At 44.5% G+C, this 22327-nt stretch overlaps 1 protein-coding gene across 2 annotated transcripts in view; it reads right to left on the reverse strand.

Annotated features, from left to right (window-relative positions):
* The window catches only part of AHCYL2 (adenosylhomocysteinase like 2), a 109368-nt gene that overhangs the window by 40641 nt on the left and 46400 nt on the right, over positions 1–22327 (reverse strand). The window contains exon 1 of one of the 2 annotated variants that reach the window (XM_080391297.1): positions 4329–6714. The exons of the other annotated variant lie outside the window; for it this stretch is intronic. Within the exon in view, the coding sequence (XP_080247423.1) occupies positions 4329–4385 (57 nt within the window). The 5' untranslated portion in view covers positions 4386–6714. Of the gene's footprint in view, positions 1–4328; positions 6715–22327 lie in introns of those variants that run through there. 2 annotated transcript variants of the gene reach the window in all.

The following is a 22327-nucleotide window of genomic DNA, read 5'->3' on the forward strand; positions in this document are numbered from 1 at the left end:
TTGGCATCTGAAAGGCAACTGAGAAGAGACCTGCTCCCCTTCTGCCGTATCAGCAATGCCTTCCCCTCTCCACGCTTGAAATGATCTGCACCCCTCAGCTTCAACAATTCAGGCAGCTTCTATTCTCCTGATCCACCTTCTGAGCCTAGATCATATCACTTCCAGAAAGGGACTGTTCAAACCCATTTATTCCATAGTTTCACATGCCTTAAATTAATATGTAATCCTGACAATGCTGCTCACTGAGCCAAAACTTTAACTGGAGCTCAAAGCCTTTAAGATTCCAGGTCTCCAGCCAAAAGGTCACACAGAGACCAACACCAGGATTAACACAGCCATTTAACCCTTTGGCATCTCTCTTCTGAAAAAAACAGCTTGAGAATGTGCAGGTTAAGGTTGATTTTGCCTACAGGACTTGGAACAGAAAGTATGGGAACGAAGAGTCACCCACCTGGGCCAAAGTGGTTTCCAAGCATGTTAGAAACTCAAATCGTTGATTCAGGAAGACCTCACACCAGTGGTGCATCTGCCGTGCTCTGCCAGCTCTCAGCTCAGTGTATTTCTAACTCACGTTCAGCATTGGGCTGAGTTTGTGTACAGTGCAAACATTAGACTGCAGCCCCAAACACCTCAATTTACTATGTTTTATTAGGTCTGAGACCAGTTTCCGTCCTCAGACCTCCAAGACAACTGTTAATGAGGACAGCCCATGTCTGTCAAGACATTGCTCTCACTCTAGTGGCTGAAACCCACTCTCAGGTTACCTCTTTTGAAAAAAAAAAATCCTTCATGGCCCACAGCACTAAAGCTGCAGGTGGAAAACCTGGAGATAAAACTAGAAGCAGCTCTTCCAACATTTTAGTGCTTACTGACATAGAGCACACTTCCATGGTAGCAAACAGCAGCACCTACATCCAATGCATGGCAAGAATGAGTGTGGCCATCCCTGCTACTGTAACTGGTGGGAGCAGAAAGGAGATATCTTTGAAAAAAAGAAAATAATAAACACCTAAACCAGGCAGCTCCACTGGGGATAATGAGAAGGACAAGGAAGAGAGAAATTTTCTCCCCCAGCTGTAGAACAGATCCCTCAGTCCACCACGGTTCTGTTGGTCACAATCCCGTGACAAGGCAGGCAAAAGAGGAAACAGTTATTTCTGTATCACTTCAACTTGCAGCAAAGGGGCAACTTAATTTTATAATTTAAAAAAATGTAGCATCTCAAAAGTCAAAGATGGAAAACACTACTGAGTCATCACGAGCCAGTGCATCATCTCTAGCAGTAAGTGCATTTGTACTCGGCCAGCATCCATTGTTCATACAGCTCCTTCATGTGTGTGATGCTACAGCACAACCCAGGAGCATTTACACCATTACAGTGAGAGCCTCTCCTGTTAATTCCCTAAAGACTAGAGAATCTTTACGTCATTCAGCAGTGGGCCCACATTTTCCCTAGTTACCCTTTTCCTACTGATGTACTTGAAGAAGCCCTTCTTATTGTCCTTCACATCCCTCACCAGGTTTAATTCCAACTGGACCTTACCTTCCTCACTGCCTCCCCGCATGCTCTGACAACAGCCCTATATTCCTCCTACATGGTCTGCCCCCTTTCCCGCATCACGTTAACTTCCTTCTTCTGTCTGAGGTTTGCCAGAAGCTCCTTGCTCATCCATGAAGGCCTTGTGCCCACTTTGCTTGATTTCTTACTCATCAATATCTACGAACACCTTAAGGACGAGTGCCAAGAGGACGGGGCCAGGCTCTTTTCAGGGGTGCCAGCGACACGACAAGGGGCAACGGGCACAAGCTGTAGCACAGGGAGCTCCACCTGAATATGAGGGAGAACTTCTTTACTGTGAGGGTGACAGAGCATGGGACCAGGCTGCCCAGCGAGGCTGTGGGGTCTCCTTCTCTGCAGACATCCAAGACCCACCTGGACGTGACTGTGCAGCCTGCTCTGGGAGAGAGAACCTGCTTTAGCAGGGGCTGGACTAGGTGATCTCCAGAGGTTCCTTCCAACCTCAACCATTCTGTGGCTGTGTGATTCCTATTAAAGACTATGCCAATAGAGATTAACTAAACTCTCGATTATACATCACTCAATTATACAACCTGAAATTGCTGAAGCCTACACAAACAAGACACCAAGTCAAACAGCACTTCTGCCTCACGCACTCACTGGCTGCAGAATTTCAGGAAACAGAAAATTCAGAATTTCCCCTTCTTCTGATCCCATCCTCATAGGGATGACAAACTCATGTGTCTCACAACTGCACACAGAAGTTTTTCCCAGACTACTGTGGGTACATAGGTGCTCGGTGTCAATATTAAATCCAAGTTGCAGATTTCAAAAATTGAGGTTTTTACCCAGTAAGGGAAGTACTGTGATCCTTAATTCGGCTCGCAGCAGAATAAATAACTTCAGTTTGTGTTGTTGCTCAGGTCTGCAAACCCCCAAATCTCCATCACAGCTCAGATGCAGTTCTGCAAAACCAAAATCGACCTGCCACAGATCTCCTCCCAACAATCAAGAGCCACAGCATTATGGGAGAATTTGTATTTTAACTTTCTCTTCTGAGAAGTAACGCAGAAGGGTTTATTATTATTATTCCCTAATAATACCTTTTTCCAATACTTGGTTATTTGGTTAATAATAAGAGGCGCACTGTAGTAAACAAAGGACCCTGGTAAGAACATTTAGACATAAAAGACTGTTTGAAATAATGACCTTAAAAAACCATAAAAAAAAGCATTTTAAAGCTTAGACTAATTAAGTCTTGAAATGTGGCTGTTCACCCCCACACTGTCCTGAGAAACCACATAAAATGCAAATCAGTCAAGTTAAAATCCTGATTAAAAAACTTTGCTAGAGGACATAGCCCCAAGCCCTTTGTAGATGGAGTCTGATGCCACAGCAGCTTTAAATCATCTATAAAATCATACATCCATGCTGCAAAAGGAAATTGCTATGGCCATAAGAAAAAAAGGTCTACTTAAATAAAGTTTCTGTCATCTAGTCTAGATCCTAGCAGTACCAAATTCATAAAGGAGAAAATTACAGAGGGGGACAGATCCATAAGGAGAGATCTGCTGCTTGTTTTTAAGTAGAACTCCACACTTCTACAGTTGTAACAAAAAAAATCCACATTTGAAATAATAAACAAAAGTTGTGCATTATGCAAAACTTATCACTGCTAACCCTTAAATACAAAATTAATTTCCTCACTGTTGATACGACACAACTGGGGTGAAGCCTGAAGGAACTGCAGTCTATAAAAAGTAAGTGAGAAGCAGCAAGATAAGCTGCAATTCACAAAAACAAAATCCAGAAAGACTAAGAAAGTGACAGTAGGGAGTACACAAAGCTGGATATTAAAGGGGGATAACGAAATTTGAATCAAATCACCATGCATGGACTCTGTTTGTAGATAAAGATCAAAGCAGCAAGACTACCTTATAAGAGCACAAGAATATCAACTTTTTATTATAGTGATCTAAGTATTTTTAGAAGAACTACCAAGAGGGATGACTCCAAAAATAGAAATGGAAGACATGAGCAGAAACCTAGGAAGAGGTAACAAATACTGACACAGAATTTCAGTGCTTCTGAAGTCATGAACATTTCTGGACCACAAGACACTGCACAGACCCTCAGGGGACATGGGAAGCCAACCTCCAGACACGCAACCTTCTGTCTTCCAAGCACTGCCTGCTTTTTGGAGCAATGTCATTATATTTTCAGCTGCTTTGGGAATTCTTTCCACCAGGAAGCAAAGCAAAGCAAAGTCTATTTTAATATTTGCTGGTATTTATTCTAACCTCTTTAACCACCAAAATGAAGTGGAGCAGCACGCAATGCCCTGAAAGGTGTCTTAAGTTTTAGAGGTTTTATTCCAACAACAGAATCTAAATTGATGATACAAATTAAAGTAGCTGAAAAGACAGTATCTGCAGTGCTGATCCTGATGAAATTCCAAGTCTCCTGGAACACACCGCAGTTTCTCACACTCCTCCTCACTGCTGGTCCCAAACTGCTACAAAAATTAGTTCTTAATATAACAAATCTGCAAGATGGGGTGGCCCATGGGGGGCCATTCCCTCCGTCACTTGGCCACTTTCAGTTAGGCAGCTCGCGCCAAAGAATGATGCTGCATTGGCAGGGGAGGATGTCTAGCAGTCCTCATTAATATCGGACTTTTAATGACCCTCGTTCCAGCTAAATGGCATCACATCCCAACATGGAGCAGCGAGATGTGAAGCTCCCTCCAGAAATTAAGCAGCAATCAGCTGGCTAGGTGCTGACTAAAACAACAAGCTAAATAACTCACCATCCACTCGGGCACATGGAAAGCAGAGGTGCTGGCATTGCTGTCCCACTTCTCCATAGGTGAAACTCTCCTCACTTACATTTGTTTGGCAGAGGGGATGCAGAGGGATGGCAGTGGGATGCACCAGTCCAGCAGCCAAGCCCCCTTGCTCTTGAGCTGCTTGCTGGGTACTTTGGTGGACAGATGTTCTCCCCAGTGAGGTCTTCGTTATGAACCAGCCTCATTAGCCAAGTATTCAGGGGCGAGACAGGCAGCTTGGTTCCTCATTTCTGTTCAAAATCCTGCACCGGGTGAAGCGCTCAGATCCAGCCCATTTTTGCAGCCGTGATTTCACACCAACCCCAGCTCTGCTCAATGTTAGAGCCGAGAGCTAATGAGAGCAACCTAACTGTGGCATGGAGACATTCATCCATCGCCTGCCTATGCCCCTAGCCTCGCGTCACCGGAATGCCAATACCCTGATCAATACAACAGCAAGGTCAAACAGGCACACCTATATTTAGAGCTATAGGTCTCCTGCAACAAGGACTGTACTTTGCACTATCAAAAGTTCATGCAACTTCAAACAAACAGCACACAGACACCTCTCACGCTGAACGGTTTTCAGCTTCAAACTCAATATAGTTAGAAACGACCTCCATAATCCCGTGGCTGCACACTGAACCAGATAAATATGTTTAAATGATTTGCACTTAGCCCTATCTCAGGGAAAAGCAGGGATGGAGCAGGCTGGCGGGGCTGCAGCTCCCTCTGCTGAGCATGCTCAGCCCATGCTCTGCAGAAGGCAAAGAGGACAATAGAAGATTTTGTAGGCAGAGCAATTGCAAAAGGATCTTCTGCTCCTGCAAAGGCACATTTCCACAGCCAGTGGCTCCACAATGGCCTGGACTGCAATACAAACAAAATTTTGCCACTTTGCAGTGCTGAAGAGTCGAGCTGAGGGTTCAACTTAACTAAAACCTCTCTGGTTCACTCAAAATAATGAAGGATTCCGCCCTCAGGAATTAATGAGCCATCTGTAACCATTTTCTGAGCCCACTCTGGTATTTTACCAGTATGTTTCCACCTGCGAAGTGAACAGGGTGAAGCGAAGGTGGAGCTGGCACCATCTCACTGGAGATGCACATGGAAATCCCCCTTCTCTGCCAGAAAGGTCCAGCAGCCCATTGGCCTGCACAAACATTTCCTTGTTTTACTTTTCTTCACATAAAGCATTTTATTTGGGGCAATAGTTGACACAATCCTCCCTTCACCAACTTCCTCCTGTTCCAGCAGCCAGGCAAAGAACTTGGCTTGTGAGCTATGGGCTTTGTGAGCCACCAGCTTGCACACGACCAGCACACATATCCCATTGGGCTGCCAGCACACCTAGATGGATAGAAGAAGTTGCCAGGTTCCCTTCCTTGTTCTGCTCTTTCATCAGGTGAACAATTTAAATGCCAGAAATTTTGACGTTTGCTATTTCTGGCTAAGACAGGGTGGCATGAGGCTACAGGTGAAAACAAGCCAAAGACATGTAACTCAAATCTTCTGGACAAACACTATGCACAGCCCAAGTCGAGTAGATATATTTTGCTGCGTCACCACCTAAGGCCGTTAGCAGTAACTGGGGAAAATTGTTATTTTGGGGTGATATTTTCACACTGTTGGGAAGCTCGCCCTTCCAGATTGAAAGAAGCTTCTGTTCAGTGCTGCCTTCAACCCTTCAGGCCATTATATTCCTATCTCCAAGCAACATTAAGCCAGAAAAAAACCTCTTTATCTATTCACTCCCCTGAACAGCATTTCAGCCAACTGTGGCTACTGGTCACATCCCCTCCTGCAGCAGAAGGGACAGCAGTGCCCAGCGATCCCTCATCAGGTGGACATCTCAGACACTCCCACCAGACCCACCACACCACGAGGCACCAGACATACAGGCTTTGCACACCAAGCATATTCCCATACAGCCAGCTAAGTGCTTCCTAGAGCACTAGCTGTCCCTGCACAGCAGGCATCCCAGCCCGAGCACAAAGCATTTCCCAGGCTGCTCCACTACCTTCGTGGCTTGAAAGCAAACCCCACAGCAACATCCATGTAATAATGATGCCTTCCCCAACTTCTTTATAAGGTTCACCATCAGATGCCGTCTACCTACTCTTACAGTGGAGGTCGTTCCTTAAAACAGCTGCTGCCACCACCAGCGCCAGTCATCTTCAGAGCCTGCTGTGCAACACAGTCATGGGCAGCCTTATCTCAGATGTCCCCTGTAGCGACAGAGGGAATGTTTTTAAACTAAAACAGGGTGTATTCAGAATGGATATAAGAAATTTTTTACACTGAAGGTGGTGAGGCACTGGCACAGGCTGCCCAGAGAAGCTGTGGCTGCCCCATCCCTGGAAATATTCAAGGGCAGGTTGGACGGGGCTTGGAGCAACCTGGTCTAGTGGAAGGTGTCCCTGCTGGACTGGTGGCTGGACTAGATGGCCTTGAAAGGTCCCTTCCAACCCAAACCATTTGATGATTCTATAATAAACAGGGGCTCCTACTGCTGTAAAATTAACCTCAAAACCATCTCATACCTCGCTGGTGTCGCAGGTGAGCCAGTTTCAGTTTTGCTGTTAAACGCAGGGAGGGTGGGTCATTTGAAAGACAGAACCAACTATAGTTATATATATATGTGTGTGTGTGTGTGTGTGTATATATATACACACACAGAATATGGCTTAAAAAGGAGAGGCAACACAAAACCTTGCCAAATATACTGCACCAGCACAGCAGCCTGCAAAAAAACCCATGCAGCCTGGCTGCTGTAGAACAAAGGGACAAATAGTTTAGCCTGTTTGAGTCATGTTTTTCCAAACTAACGTAAGAACCGACCAGGATTCGCGGTTTCAGAGTTCCCAGGTGAAAGGCACAGCAGAAGCTCAGTCTTGTTGATTACCCACATCTTTGGCATAAGCCATAACACCTACTGCCTTACTGACACTACAGATCATGGTAACTTCCCAGTTACTGCTTCAACATATCTTTCAGCCTTCAAAATACTTAAGAAACACTGACAATTAACCCTCCCTTTCAATAAATTAGCAACAGCACAGATTGGAAAAGAAATTGTAAAGTCAGCTAATATTTAGAATTTGTTGTATATGCTGGCAAGTCCTGCACAGACATTAGTAAGCAAACAACAAAGTGGAGTGAATACAACTCGCCCAGAAGGTTGTGACTGGTGGCATGAAGTCTGGCTGGAGGCCAGTCACCAGCAGCATACCCTGGAGTCCATACTCGTGCCAGGACTGTTGCACATCTTCATTGATGAGCTGGGTGATGAGGCAGAGCAGGAGTCTGATCCACCTGGAAAGCACGGAGAAATGCGCAGAGAGGATTCTCATGAAGTTCAACCAAGGGAAATGCCAACTCCTGTCACTGGGGAGGGACAGCTCTATGTGGTGGGTTAACCCTGGCTGGATGCTACGTATCCACCAAAGCCACTCTGTTACTCCCCTCCTCAGCTGGGCAGGGGAGAAAAAACAGAATGAAAGGCCCGTGGGTAGAGATAAGGATAGGGACATCACTCACCAATTACTGTCACAGACAGACTTGACTTGGGGAAAAATTTAATTTATTGCCAATCAAATCAGTGTCAGGGTAATGAGAAATAAAAGCTAAATCTTAAAACACTTAACCCCCACCCCTCCCTTCTTCCCAGGCTCAACTTTGCGCCCAATTTCTTCTACCTCCTCCTGAGCGGCGCAGGGGGACAGGGAATGAGAGTTGTGGTCAGCCCATCACACATTGTCTCTGCTGCTCCTTCCTCCTCACACTCTTCCCCTGCTCCAGCGTGGGGTCCCTCCCACGGGAGACAGGCCTCCATGAACTTCTCCAGCGTGAGTCCCTCCCATGGGGTACAGTCCTTCAGGCCCAGGCTGCTCCAGTGCTGGTCCCCGTGGGGGCACAAGCCCCACCAGCAACCCTGCCCCAGCCGGGGCTCCTCTCTCCATGGGACCACAGGTCCTGCCAGGAGCCTGCTCCAGCATGGGCTGCCCACAGGGTCACAGCCTCCTTTGGGCATCCCTCTGCCCCAGCACGGGGTCCCCCATGGGCTCCAGGTGGGGATCTGCTCCTCCATGGACCTCCAAGGGCTGAGGGCACAGCCTGCCTCACCATGGGCTTCACCATGGGCTGCCGGGGAATCTCTGCTCTGGTGCCCGGAGCCCCTCCTGCGCTGACCGGGGGGCTGCAGGGATGTTGCTCTCACATAGTATCACTCCTCTCTTCTGCTGCAGTAGCACAGTTTTACTTTTTCCCCTTCTTAAATACATTATCCCAGAGGCACGACCACCGCCACTGATGAGCTCAGCCTTGGCCAGCAGTGGGTCCATCTGGGAGCCAGCTGGCATTGGCTCCATCAGACATAGGGGAAGCTTCTAGCAGCTTCTCACAGAAACCACCCCAGCAGTGCCCTGCTACCAAAACCTTGCCACACAAACCCCATACACGCCACACACCAGTACATCCTGGAGGCCAACCAGGCTGGAAAGGAGCTCTGCAGAGAGGCATTGGGTGTCCTGTGGACCATGAGTAGCAATATGCCCTCAAGGCAAAGGTGGCCACCAGTGCACTAGGCTATGTTGGGCAGAGCATTGCCTGCAAGAGAGGGAGGTGGTCCTGCCCCTCTGCCCATCACTGATGTGCAGGGTCCAGTACTGGGCTTCCCAGGACAAGAGAGACAGAAACACCCTGGAGTGAGCCCAGCACAGGACCACGGTGATGGTTAAGGGACTGGAGCATTGGTCACATGAGGAGAGGCCAACAGTTGGGACTGCTCAGCCTGGGGAAAAGATGGCTTAGCTCAAGAGGCCTTTAGCAGGGTGAAAACACCTGATGGGAGGGAATGAACAAGAGGGAGCCAGGGTCTTTCTCAGTGGTGACCACTGAATGGACAAGAGGCACCAAGCACAAACTAAGATACAAGAAATTCCATTTAATCACAAAAAAACCTTCTTCACTGAGAAGGTGACCCTGCTCTGGCACAGGCTGTCCAGAGAGGTTATGGAGGCTCCATCCTTGGAGATATCCAACACCTGACTGGATGGGGTCCTGGGTAAACAGCTCTAAGTGGCCCAGCACATGGTGGGCTGGACTTGATGATCTCCTGAGATCCCTTCCAGCCTCAACCACTCTTTGAGCTTTGATCCAACTCTGCTTACTAACAAAAGGTTCAGCTATATTAAACACCCAGTTGTTGCATTTTTCATTGAAAATGCATGCAAAGCAAACCTTTAAAGTTTTGGACAGTATCTTGGATCACCAATTTCAGTAACATATTTGTCTGCAAAGAACAAGTCTTGTGTTCCCACCACTTCTCACGCTGGGCCCTACAACCTTATTTTAGCAAAAGCAACCTAGAAAATGTGGGTAAAGTATTTTTGCCTGCCACTATTTAAGTTCTGTTTAAGTTTTAGATTAAATGAAGTTCTAGCTCAGAATGAGCAAGTAAGGATTTGTTTTCTCCTTCTCTAACATGATCCCTTCATATGAGAGGTGAAGACACAGTGAAAACACATTGAAACAAAATCTGCCAGATGCTACCCAACATTTAGCTGCCTGTGGATGGTGGTTTCTAACATCCATGACTCAAATCAATGTTTATTATTATAAAACACAGGACACCAGTACTGAGCTGCTCAGAAAGGTGCACTGTGCTAAGTACCCGGCTCCAGGAAAACTGCAAACAATTAGAAAAAGCTTTTTAAAACTTACTTCAGAAGGCAGATGAAATGGCCACCAGGCCAAATGAAGCAAGGACACTCTTATGCTTAGTAATGTGTTTCACAGCAGAGAAAAGTACTGATTCAAACCTCAGTGAATGTACAACTTTCAGTTACTGAAAGCTAAATGGGACTAAAGACCAGAGAACAAGCATTAGCAATTATTGCTCAAATATGCAGAAGTGCATGGATTGCCATTTCTGTTGAAAAGCTGGGTACAATTTCATGACTTGCTTAAGAGTTGTTGCAGCAGAAGCATGAAAACAAGCTGGCCTTCAAAAGTAACGCCGTGCTGTCGGAAGAGCAAGGTAATGAGAAATTAATGCAAGGCGACAGACTGCAAAAGCCCTGCGCAGACACTAGGGGGAGCAAGAGCCTGCAGAAAAGATCCCAGTTTAAGCCTTGACCCATCAAGAAAAATGGTAGAAAACTGAGTGGCTTGAGGACCATCCAGCTTTATGGTCAGGTTTTGTCGAAACTTATTCCAATCTACAAGCGTGATCAGCTGCTCAGGAAATTAATGCAGACTGGCAAGAGATTAATAGTCTTTACCTATGTAAAAGGTGAGATAAGGAGTCCCTGTGTGAAGTCCTGGTGTCCCTGAGCTGAACTAACACAAACACAGAGGTCCCTGTCAATGGCTTTCGGCACAGCTCATCTGGGATATGGCTACAGGCTGTGCACATCCCCTTCCCTCGCTGCTCCAGCAAAGGTATTTGCTATCAGGTAGACTTAAACCCCACTAACTTCTGCTGAAACTGTTCTCAAAATCAAATTCTCTTCAATCCCAAATGCACCCTTCGCCCCATCGCAGTATAACCCAACCAACTGGGAGACACCAGCGCAGCAGTACCTGGCAAACACTGGGCTGCCTCTGTTCTCCCATTCCTGGCTTTCAAAGAGATGTTTTCCCAAGTGAGCTATAAATTTTTCCACTTTAAGCCTTTCTGCCAAGTCAACATCAGAATGGTCTTTATAGGAGTTATATCGTTTCTGCAGAACTTTTTCAGTTTTATATAGTATAGTTTACCATAATTATTACTGCAGCCCAGACTGTTAAGACCACAGGCTGACCCTTTTGCAACACAGAGGTGCCAAGCTCTTCAAAGACTTGAGCAGCAGTTTCTCAAACATTTTTTCAGTCGTCCTTGCAGCTGTGCAGGTGCAGTGGACGAGGGAATGGTTCCAGCTCAGGACAACAATATGAAGAAAGACTGAGAGCTGGGGTCGTTCAGCCTGGAGGAGAGAAGGCTCCGGGGAGACCTTAGAGCGGCCTTCCAGTACCTAAAGGGGCTGACAAGAAAGCTGCAGAGGGACTTCTTACAAGGGCCTGCAGTGATAGGACAAGGGTGAATGGCTTTAAACTAAATAGAAGGTAGATTTAAATGCAATATTGGGAAGAAATTCTTTACTGTGAGTGTGGTGAGGCACTGGCACAGGCTGCCCAGAGAAGCTGTGGCTGCCCCATCCCTGGAAGTGTTCAGGGTCAGGTTGGACGGGGCTTGGAGCAACCTGGTCTAGTGGAAGGTGTCCCTGTCCCTGGCAGGGGGTTGGAACTACATGGTCTTTAACCCAACCAAAACCATTCTGTGATCCTGTTCTATGATTCTATAATCTACATATACTGAATCCACTGGAACGCTCCTACAGGTCAAGACAATGATTTTTTTTTTTTTATAAGATGATGACATACTATAAAGAATAATTTCTATTTCAGTATGCTTAGATTTCCTCTTTTATTAAATCTTTAACCTTGTCAACAGCATGCATTTGGAAATTATTTTTAAGTTTATCCATCTAGGGAAATATTTTTGGAGCTGAAGCTCTGAACTGGAGTTTACATTCACGGGCAGGCCCACCAACCTGTCTGATCCTGTTACACAGTCCCTGCCATTTCCCCAACTACCTCTTTTCCACACAAAAGCAACAGCATCTTTCTCTCCCTCAGGAAACAGGCTGAGGGAATGGATGTGCTCAAGGTACTATCAACAGACATGAGACACTTGGGAACTTCTGAGATGCTGGCAAAAATCTCAAAAGGAAAAATAACTCAATATAAAATTTCCAATGCAGAAAATAGTTGGGACCGAGAACTCACTCAGACTGGACCGAAGCAAAATGAAGAGTTCTCCCAGAGAAATACACCTACAGAAAAAAAAAAAATATCCTAAAACTGCAGAGCCTGCCCTCTCAGCAAGGCTGTTAAACCTAGAACCACCAGAATTGTTCAGGAATGCAGCCGATCATCTCCTTGGGGATATGAATATTAACCAGGAGATGAGCCCGGCTGGAGGAGCTGAGCAGTCCCTGCTCATTAACTGGAAAGGAAGAACTCAAAGGTCAGTTTCCAATATGGGTGTGCATATGAATCTTCACTAAATATTGGGGGTTTTCACTGTTCTTTGTATTGTGATCTTAGATGGGTTTATAGCAATTAAACAGTCTCATCCACATTCAGTACTATGACCAGGGGTCAGATATTCAAAAGTCTAGACTGCAAATTCTACATCACTTTGAACAGTGGACAAAAAACCCTGAACAATAAATTTCTGTTAAAATTAAATTTGGAGAAGAGGCACAAAGAGAAGCAGGACAGGAGAGTGAGAAAGGCAACACCGCTGCAAGTTAGCGCCTGCTTTAATTGACCAAGCACTCCTTTGATATAAGATTAAGCCATACTGAATCCACCCCACCAAAAACTTGGTCATAAGAAAAATCCTACAAGGAAAAAAAAAAAAGAAAAGAAAGACACACAAAAAAATAAAGAAAAGCGCTATTATGTCCATTCACTTGCAAGTCTAAACCAGTATTTTATAGACACCACCCCAGACAGACTGACCAGTTCTTTGAAAATATGCCAAATAATTTCTGCTATCTAAATGTTCTATCCAGCGGATGTCAGCTGAATCATTGTGTTTGCCACCAGCCTCCTACTCTGTTACACGCAAACATTTGGACTTCAGTTCTCCTCCATTAAAAACACGGATGAAATCTGCAGCAAGGGTCACATCTGCTCTTCTACTGACTACCGCGATGCACTCTGCATTGGGACTATTTTATAGGACAGATTATTTATAAGCTTCAGATACAACCAAAATACCATGCCTTTAGCAGCAACCATTATATATATAATATATATAACAGTAACCATTGTATATAGTGTGTGTGCATGTGTATTTATATATATATATAAATATATTAAAAATAACCATTTAATACCAGTACTGTGTAATCTCTCATGCTCCTACTTGCTTCTAAGGGCAGGTTTAGGCAAACTAAAAAGGCTTGGGTTTGCTTTTTAAAGCATGGTACTCATTATTTTATACTCAAAGTCAGCCTCTTTGGTAATTAGATGTACATCTGATTTCTTTCACAGCCTCTTGTCTTTCATAGTTCAATGGCCTTCAGAGACCAATCTACAGTTTATTTGTGGAGACAGAAGTCTGATTACCAACCTGTCAAAACACAGATCCTTTTAAGAGCCAAACAAAGGCTTAGTGGAGCCACCCGTATGACCAGCTTACCCAAGTTTTTTACTGTAATCTCTTAGGCACTCAACGGCATGACACTAATGGTTATTCAATCAATACGTTTGCAGTATACAGGTTTTTTAATTTAGTAGGGATGCACGCCACTTCTAGTTCTGCCCATTGTGAGAATGACTTCATGAAACCAGGACATCAAATTTGGTATTTTGCCACAGACACAAATGAAAATTAGTTGGAAAGCTTTAGTCTAAGCTTGCTTTCTGAGCATAAAATCCAACTATAAGACAGTTTCTACTGTGAAAGCCTCCTGTGTGGGATGGTGAAGCCAAAACGGCCATGACTGTGTTGGTGAGAGTGGTAAATAAGAATAGAAAGCCAAGAACTCACAATATTTTGGGGACATAGTAACAGCCAGATACCAGCTCAGTAGCCCCTCATGGAAGGAGGTGTAAGGACAACATACAGCATCTTTACCGCTACATTAGATCTCACTAAAATATCTTCTAGCAGGAGAGTCTCATTAATGGTGTAAAAAAGGTCGTCTTTCCTCCAGCCAATCTGAAATAGCAACAGACAGATTACAGCTCATCTGTGCTTCCTCAACCCTCACCGTTACAGCTTTTTAAGCTTTCTGCAGTCTGTATTTCAGGTTGACAGAGCCACAGCATCACATCATTTGGACAAGAATTAGAAATTTAAACTTGGCAGAAATTTGGAAATTTTCTTCAGGCTTTGATGTGTGGTGGGAAAAGGAAGGTTAAGAAATAAAAAATCAAATTAAATTAAAAATTAAGGCTCCTGGGCTCTCTAAATATGGCTGCCTTACCCGACTGCCACAGTGCTAACAAGGTGGTGAACTAGTATTACGTTCAGAACTCTGTATTTGGGGAAAAAAAATGAACACATGCAGCCAATGAGATCAGGGGGGACATCTCTCAAAATCTGAGTGCTGTGAAAAGACTCCAAGCTGATAAGAAAACCATGCCCTGATCCAACACCGAACCCAGAACTTGGGTATTTGAGATGCAAAAACTTCCCTGCTTGCATGCTAGGAGCTATCGGGTTAGCAAGTCTTATTTATTCCTGTCTCCGTGTGTCAATGGCTCGACATAAACCAAAGCCTATCTCACAGAGTAAATCAGCAATACACACAGAAACATCACCCAGTGGAACTCATCCCCGCCAGCAGCGAGACAACGGCAGCAGACTGACGAGGTTGTCTGACTGCAGACTCACTCTGGCTTCCAGCATCCCCAAGCAATCCCACCTCCCACACGCGGTACCCACGGCAGTAGGGCTTCTGGGGGAACTGCCAACACGCCAAACTGGTGCTGGAAACGCCACTCCTCGCCTTGCGCGAGCCGCTCAGCTGTCAGCCAACTAGGGAAAATGAAGTTAATGAGCAAAGCTTTAATCAGTGGACCTTGGTGTAATCAGAAACAGAGCCCCTTGAATATGTAATGACAGGCCATCTCTCCCGTACTTTCCATTTTCCCATGGGAAGAAAGTTACAGTGCTTCGAGCAGAAGAGAAAAAGCCTTCAAGTCAGAGATTAAAGATTTCTGTACACAAATGCAGCTTTTCTCTAAGCACCCATTTGTCCCATACATCCTCCCCAGGGCAGAAAGCAACTGGTCTGCAGGAGATCCAAAAGCAGAATCATCAACGGCTGTAGTAAGGTGAACATTTGCTCATATAATATTGCAGGTTTGCTAATAAATTTACATAAGAGACACGCTTCTTTAACTGAGGAACAGTGTAATTCAAGTCTGTGGCACATAAAAACAAATGCTTATCTGAAATCAACCCAAAATACAAGGGTTTATCCCTGTGTCCTCACTTCACCTGTACAGGTCAGTGCTTTCTTAAAGAAGAGCCACGGGGACTTTCTCCAGGCAAGATGCTCATCAGTTTTACTCCACAGAACATCTAGACCCCACCCCAGTTTAACAGTCTTTACGGACCCTTAACAGGCCCTTAAAGATCCCAAATCACAAGGAGATTATTATAGTGGTTAGCCAACAGCACAGTCCCCAGCTGACAGTTATTAGATCTTCACTTTCCCATGGTCAAAGCACAAGGACTGAATCTAAACAATCTTGACCCATTTAGACTTCATGAGTCTACACTCCACCACCGTTTGACATATTTAATGGGTATTAAAACCAACAGACCACTGAGCCTGACCTCCATTTAGCACACCTAACCCAAATTTATAAACCTGTGTTTGGCTAATGCAAGTCCTCCTCAGGCAATTCCCTTGACTGCTTACCCCAAGCGTTAAACCCATTTAAAAATTTGCCTTATAAACCACTAGATTAATTTTTTCCCCCTGACTTGACTTTGGCCTGAATGGGCTCCCTGTAAGTGTACCTTGTCATCAAGCTCCTACTGAGTCTTCTCAATAACAACAAAATTGTCCTCTCCGCTTAAGGGAACTTCTTCAGCATCTGAACACCCTGTGAGGCTCCTGGGATGCACTGCGGGTTACCTGCTGCTATCAGAAATGAAGATATTTGCAGAAACCATGTTATCAACACTATAAACAAAGACAGGCCATTCTCCATTCATCCCCAGTTTGTAGCCTTTATTTTTCAAGGCTTTAATTCAAGCTTTCTATCACAGCACTCATTCATAGGTCTTACCAGTTTTCTCATCCACAGTGACCCTTGTCTGAGCAGCCCTGATTAACAAAATAGACTTCGCTGCCCCTCTGCCCACTCATAGCTGTGGTCTGCAAGTGCTGTACCCTGCACAAAAACTGGAAAAGATCTGGGTTTGCACACAGAATGAAAATGTAATAATGACAGAACTACTCTGAAATCTATCCATAATTTTTAAGCCATCTTATTTTTATTTCAGAATTTTAAATAATTCTATGTAAGGATTGGACCCTTCCCATTACTTGTAACTTAAGAGAAATCCCTGGCTATTAACTAATGTGACTGTCACTCTGTGCCCTCTTAGCTTGCAGAAATTACAATGTAATTCAAGTGATTTTAACCTTCCTGCATTGGAAGCACAGTTATAATCCAACCTAGGTGGCCGCCTTTCGCATGAGGAATGTCTTTTTGCCATTAAGGACAAAACACTCCATAACGGGAGTTAGCCACAAGAGCCATTAATTGTACTTTACCTTCTGCAGACCAATCTTAATGACATCACCTTGCTACCAAGCTTTCAGACAAGCCTGAAGGTTACCTAAGGGGAAGCTGTAAAGAACAGCACACAGTATGAATTTCAAGCATAAACTCACTTTATTAATAGAAAGTTACCAGGGAGGGGCGGATAAAACATAAACCACTTGGTACAGAACAAATGTGGTCTGAGAGGGAGGGAAACTGTTACTGTAAATTAAACAACCTAGCTTACTTCTTTGTACTTTCTCCAGGTTAATCAGGCCTCAGTGAAATCAAGTTTGACAAGAGCTATTAACATCCGTTAATTTACGCATTTTAATCATTTAGCATCCAGTGCAATGCAGAGCGCGACGTGTGTTGGCTACGACTGGTCCCAGAGGAACAATAGCTGTTAGCGAACATTTTTGTTAAATGTGCCTTGGTGCCTCGGTCCACAGGAAGCCATTGAAAAACTCTACCCTGCTGTTAAACATTAATTTTTCGTAACAACCTCCCAGTTCCAAGCACTGACATGGTATCACCAGACTTCTCAAGGTCAGAAATGTTTTATGCAGCTTCCTTTTCTCTTTATCCTAAGCAGTCATGAACCCAGTGGTATTCAGCAATGATGCCACAATGTCCAAATCCATACCTGTCTAAAATACAGTGTTACTGACCGTATTGAAAATACAACTTTAATAATAAGTGAATTATTTCAATAATCAGATTTATGCTCTTCTCTCTGATAGTTGGATTACTCTGGAAAAGAAAACCCAGCAGCATGCTTCAATCAAATTTATAGTGACTGTCTATTCAATTTTGTTTCCTTATTTCATTTCCTACCTGTGGCTCTCAAGGTCTGAGATACAAACGCAACAGAGATTCACCTCCGCTGCAATCTCCTGTCCCGTTACTCAGTAAAACACATAGCAATCCCCACATAGTGAGCTATTTTAACAAAATCTGACTGGAGTCAAACTGAAAACAAAGGTGTTCTTTATACTTTGAATTATTAAGGAGCCATTATCAAAATCTGTGTAGTCAAGAGCCCTATTAGCGTTCTTGCGGAGCTGTCATGCCACTAGGACTAAATGGGAGCTCTGACACCCACCAGTGCAAGAGGACTAAGCTCAAACGAGATTAATAAATCCTGCATTACAAGCACAACAGAAATGAGAAGTACAGGTAAATCAATTAGGCACTCTTCATGTGTATTAAAAGATCAAGAACAACATCTAAAAACATGTGAGATACTTAAAATTAGACTAATGAGGGATTACTAACAATTTCTCTCTCTCAAACCAAAATGCTCTGACAGTTTAAAAGTCAAATGCTTTATTATTTTGCACGTGGGCTTAGCATTTACTCCCACACTTAGGAATGGGATACACGGAGGTGACAGGCATTTGAAACACATGAAATTCACTGTGTATGGATTGAGAACTCTAAACAAAGCACCAAAATCCAATAAAGAAACCATCCTTCACCAATATTTGCAGAAGGATAAATTGATTACATATTTATATATTTATGTGTGTATATATATATATACACACACACATTTAAAAAAATCAATTGCACTGATATTTTCATCCTTCCATAGCAAAACCCCCAAATAGTTTGGCCTTCTCGTTAACAAAGCAATGTGCCCTTGTATTATTTAGATATAACAAGAAATTACAGATTATCTTTGTAGCAATCCTGCCAGCAGCCCCCTTTATCCCTCCTGTGCTGCCCTCTCCCCACACATATCCGTCTAATTGCTGTCATTATAGCACAGCTCTAATTTGCATCCCACTGGAGGACGAGCCAGCAAATTAAATCAGTGCACACTGTCCCAACACAGGGCTTGGGTTTCTCAGGCTGGTTTGGGTTTGCTTTTAGTAGAGACAGAGAGAAGACAACTTGTCCTGCAAGAGCCAACCTCCACTCGATGACAGCATTGCTCCCAGGAAACAAATCCCTTCCAGGGAATTGCCAGAGACTCATTTTAGCAAAATGAGAACCATCGCCACTGTGACAGATACAAGTTGCCTCCAGAAGCTTCACATGATAAAACTTGTTTAAAGCTTAAATGTCATTCAGACTTGGAAAGGTTTTTTTAAAAATAAGCCATGCTGTCAAAGCCAATTGTCTCCCCACAATTTTATTTTTTTTTAAATAAACATTAGGTGCCAGAGGCATTTTCATGAGCAGTTTAGGAAACACCCACTGCAACAACAGGTCCCAAGAACACACGAGGCTTTGGCCCTACATAACCTCAGATATAGCACTATACTTTACTATAGATTCATGCTGAAGCAGCAGCAGGATGACTCTTGCCTGCCCCAGCTGCCATAATGCAAAACTCAATTGCAGCCTGCTCAGAGCCCGTTTTTACCCAAAGAACGCCACGTGCAGCTTCTGACTGTGCGAGAGCAAAGGTCACATTGCCCGCAGATGCTCTGCATCATACACCGAGGGTGCTGCTGACTTTTAAGCAAGGACTCGTTTCCAGAGCGACAAAAGGAAGAGATCATAGAGCTCAGACACTAATGTCGCCCTAACAAAAAATGAATAAACCATAAATGGCATATATTACAGACCACGTAAGAAGATACTCCTGCAGAAGATGACATGTCAGCACTATAAATCTTGAATGACCCAACAGGATACTCAGTGTTCATGCACCACATACACCGTCTTGCATTTTTCAAATGCTACCACCACCACACAAAATAACATAGAAACAATAATTGGCTTAAGGGAGCACTAATGACATTTTTAAACCATTTAACCTGTACTCCCTTTGTTTAACATGGCAACTAATCCCTCCAGGTGACCACCACCTCGTACCTAACCTGCGTGCATTTGTTACTACAGGCCACCCACCAGCTGTGTTCAGCACTGGCACGGCACCAGCCATTACTGATGTCACCGGGCTTTCATCATAAAACGCAGAGACAATTTAACCATGCAGTAAAAGCCAGCATCAAACTGAGCCGACAGCACGCATTTGTGTGCAGGCAGCAATGATTACCATAGCTACCTCTTGCTCCACAGGTCACAAGGAGCATCCTGCTTCATGGGGCTGCAACAAATCCCACCCTCACCCAGATGCTTCATCACACATTTCAAGCACTTGATCGATTTTCTTTGCTTAACTTGCAACTTGGATTAACACAGGCACACACTGACACTTCCCCTTGGAAATCCAAGTTTACTCGTGTCCTTTGTGAAGATACACGCTTTTGAGAAGGATTGCACTTGGGTCCTGCCCATGGGTCACAACAACCACACGCAGCGCTACAGGCTGGGGCAGAGCAGCTGGAAAGCTGCCCCGATGAAAAGGACTTGGGGGTGCTGGTCAACAGCCAGCTGAACATGAGCCAGCAGCGTGCCCAGGTGGCCAAGGCAGCCAACAGCACCCTAGCTTGTATCTGTAACAGTGCGGCCAGCAGGGCCAGGGCAGTGATGGTCCCCCTGCACTGGGCACTGGTGGGGCCGCACCTCGGATCCCGTGTGCGGTGTTGGGCCCCTCACTGCAGGACAGACACTGAGGGGCTGGAGCGTGTCCAGAGGCGGGCAGGGGCTGGGGCAGGGGCACAGGGCTGGTGCGGGGCAGCGGGGGGAGCTGGGGGCGTTCAGCCTGGAGAGGAGGAGGCTCAGGGGGGACCTTCTCGCTCCCTACAGCTGCCTGGGAGGAGGTTGCAGTGAGGTGGGGGTCGGTCTCTTCTCCCAAGCGACAAGAGACAGGACGAGAGGAAACAGCCTCAAGTTGCACAAGGGGAGGCTTAGATGGGGTATGAGGAAAAACATTTTCACCGAAAGGGTTGTTGAGCACTGGAACAGGCCGCCCAGGGTGGTGGTGGAGTCACTGTCCCTGGAGGGATAAAGACCTGTAGACATGGCACTTACGGACAAGGTTTAGTGGTGGACTTGGCAGTGATGGGTTAATGGTTGGACTTGATGATCTCAAAGGTCTTTTCCAACCTAAATGATTCTATGAATTCAATTGGGAACCCAACCCTGCCTCCCACCTCTCAGCTAAGTGAGTCCAAACATCTCAAAAAATGCATCAAAGAAATCTCAGTATGGACTCTTTTGCATTTTGTAATGAATATTTTTAAAAAGTGTTTTTCCACTGTTTCTACTTCTGGGGTATTTCTTTATTAAAAGGAGCAATTAAAACACATCTGAGGAAAGGATGAAAGGGACAGATAATCTATCACATGCTCCTCACAGTTACTTATAAACACTTAAAACTTTCTTATTAACACAGTCAGAAAGTCTTAAACTCTTAAAACTTGTCTCAGAATTCTCCTATTGTTTTAACAATATGGAATGACACCTGTTTCTTCATAATCACTGTACTTGCTTTAACAAACTAAGCTAGATAATGGGGGGAACAAGGCTGGCAGGTAGAAGTGCCCAAAAAACTAAAACTGCTTAATTAAAAACAACCAAGTAGTAAGCACACACCATTAGTGAGTCCTGAGGTGTGTATAAAAGTGATTTAGCAAACATCTGTCTTGGAAACCAAACTGAGACATACAACACACAAAGCTTCCCATCACCAGTGACAGGAGATGTATGAGGATCTGAATAAGCCAGCACCATGCTGTCACACAGACGAATTCACACATGAATTCAGACTTTTTAAAAAATCAATCCAAAACCAAAGTAATTTGCCCATTTGCTTCAAATTCTGCAGGGGAAAACAAAAATCGCAACTAAAAATGGAAACAACTTCACTTACCAAGCACAAAGTATGCCTTATAACTCCTTCCTCACAAAAATCAAACTAAAAATCAAACTAAAATGAAAGTTTACAATCATAACAGTAGGACAGAAGCCTTCCAGTCTGCAGTGGAAATTATGGTCTAGAATGTTGAAATGGCACATGAGAGAATATTCCTCGTCATAGAGGTCAGAGGAAAGCTTATGCTGCTCCAGATGAGAGAGAAAGACTATTTCACAGTTTGATTTGGAAGACAGTATTTTATTTTTTAAATAAACCCCAGAGATTATATCAGTGGTCACCATGATTCAGCATGATCAAAGAAAAAAAAAAAAAAAAAAGAAAAAAAATCAAATCCTGAAGCAAGCCTACTCCTGTCCTCCATGTGCCTTCTCTCCCATCTTACATTTTGCAGTCGTTCATATTCTCTCCAAAACCGTCCTCTCTGTGAACAGGTCACAAAGACCACAATCACTGCCTAAACCCTCATCATGAGGCTTGCAGGTCAAGGAACACATTAAAGTAGTAATTTGAGGAGTGGCTGCGTTAAAAGAGCTTTCACTCCAATTATTTTTATGAGGAAATAAACCAATGCACAGGATTTCTGGTTAAAAATGCAGCTATTGCAGGTTTGCTGGTGCTGTGCTATGTAGCAGCAGCCCAATGTAAGATGTAAGAAAAGCCAGAGTGTGTGTTCCTATCAAAATTGTGATGGATTTCCTCACTCTGTTCTCTCATCTCCATTATTATTCGAGTAAAGGCTACGCACACTGACAAGGAGCTGAGCGGAGGAGTAATCACTGCCTTCCCTTCCTCCCACACAGGACAAGTCCTCCTCGCTGCCACAGCCTGGAGCCTTGCATCATGCGGTTTTCCAAGCAGCAAAAGCACGTGCGGCAGCGTCTCAGCAAGGTGAGGTATT

This window comes from Falco punctatus, assembly GCF_963210335.1.
Source record: "Falco punctatus genome assembly, chromosome: 6".
Classification (NCBI taxonomy): domain Eukaryota; kingdom Metazoa; phylum Chordata; class Aves; order Falconiformes; family Falconidae; genus Falco; species Falco punctatus.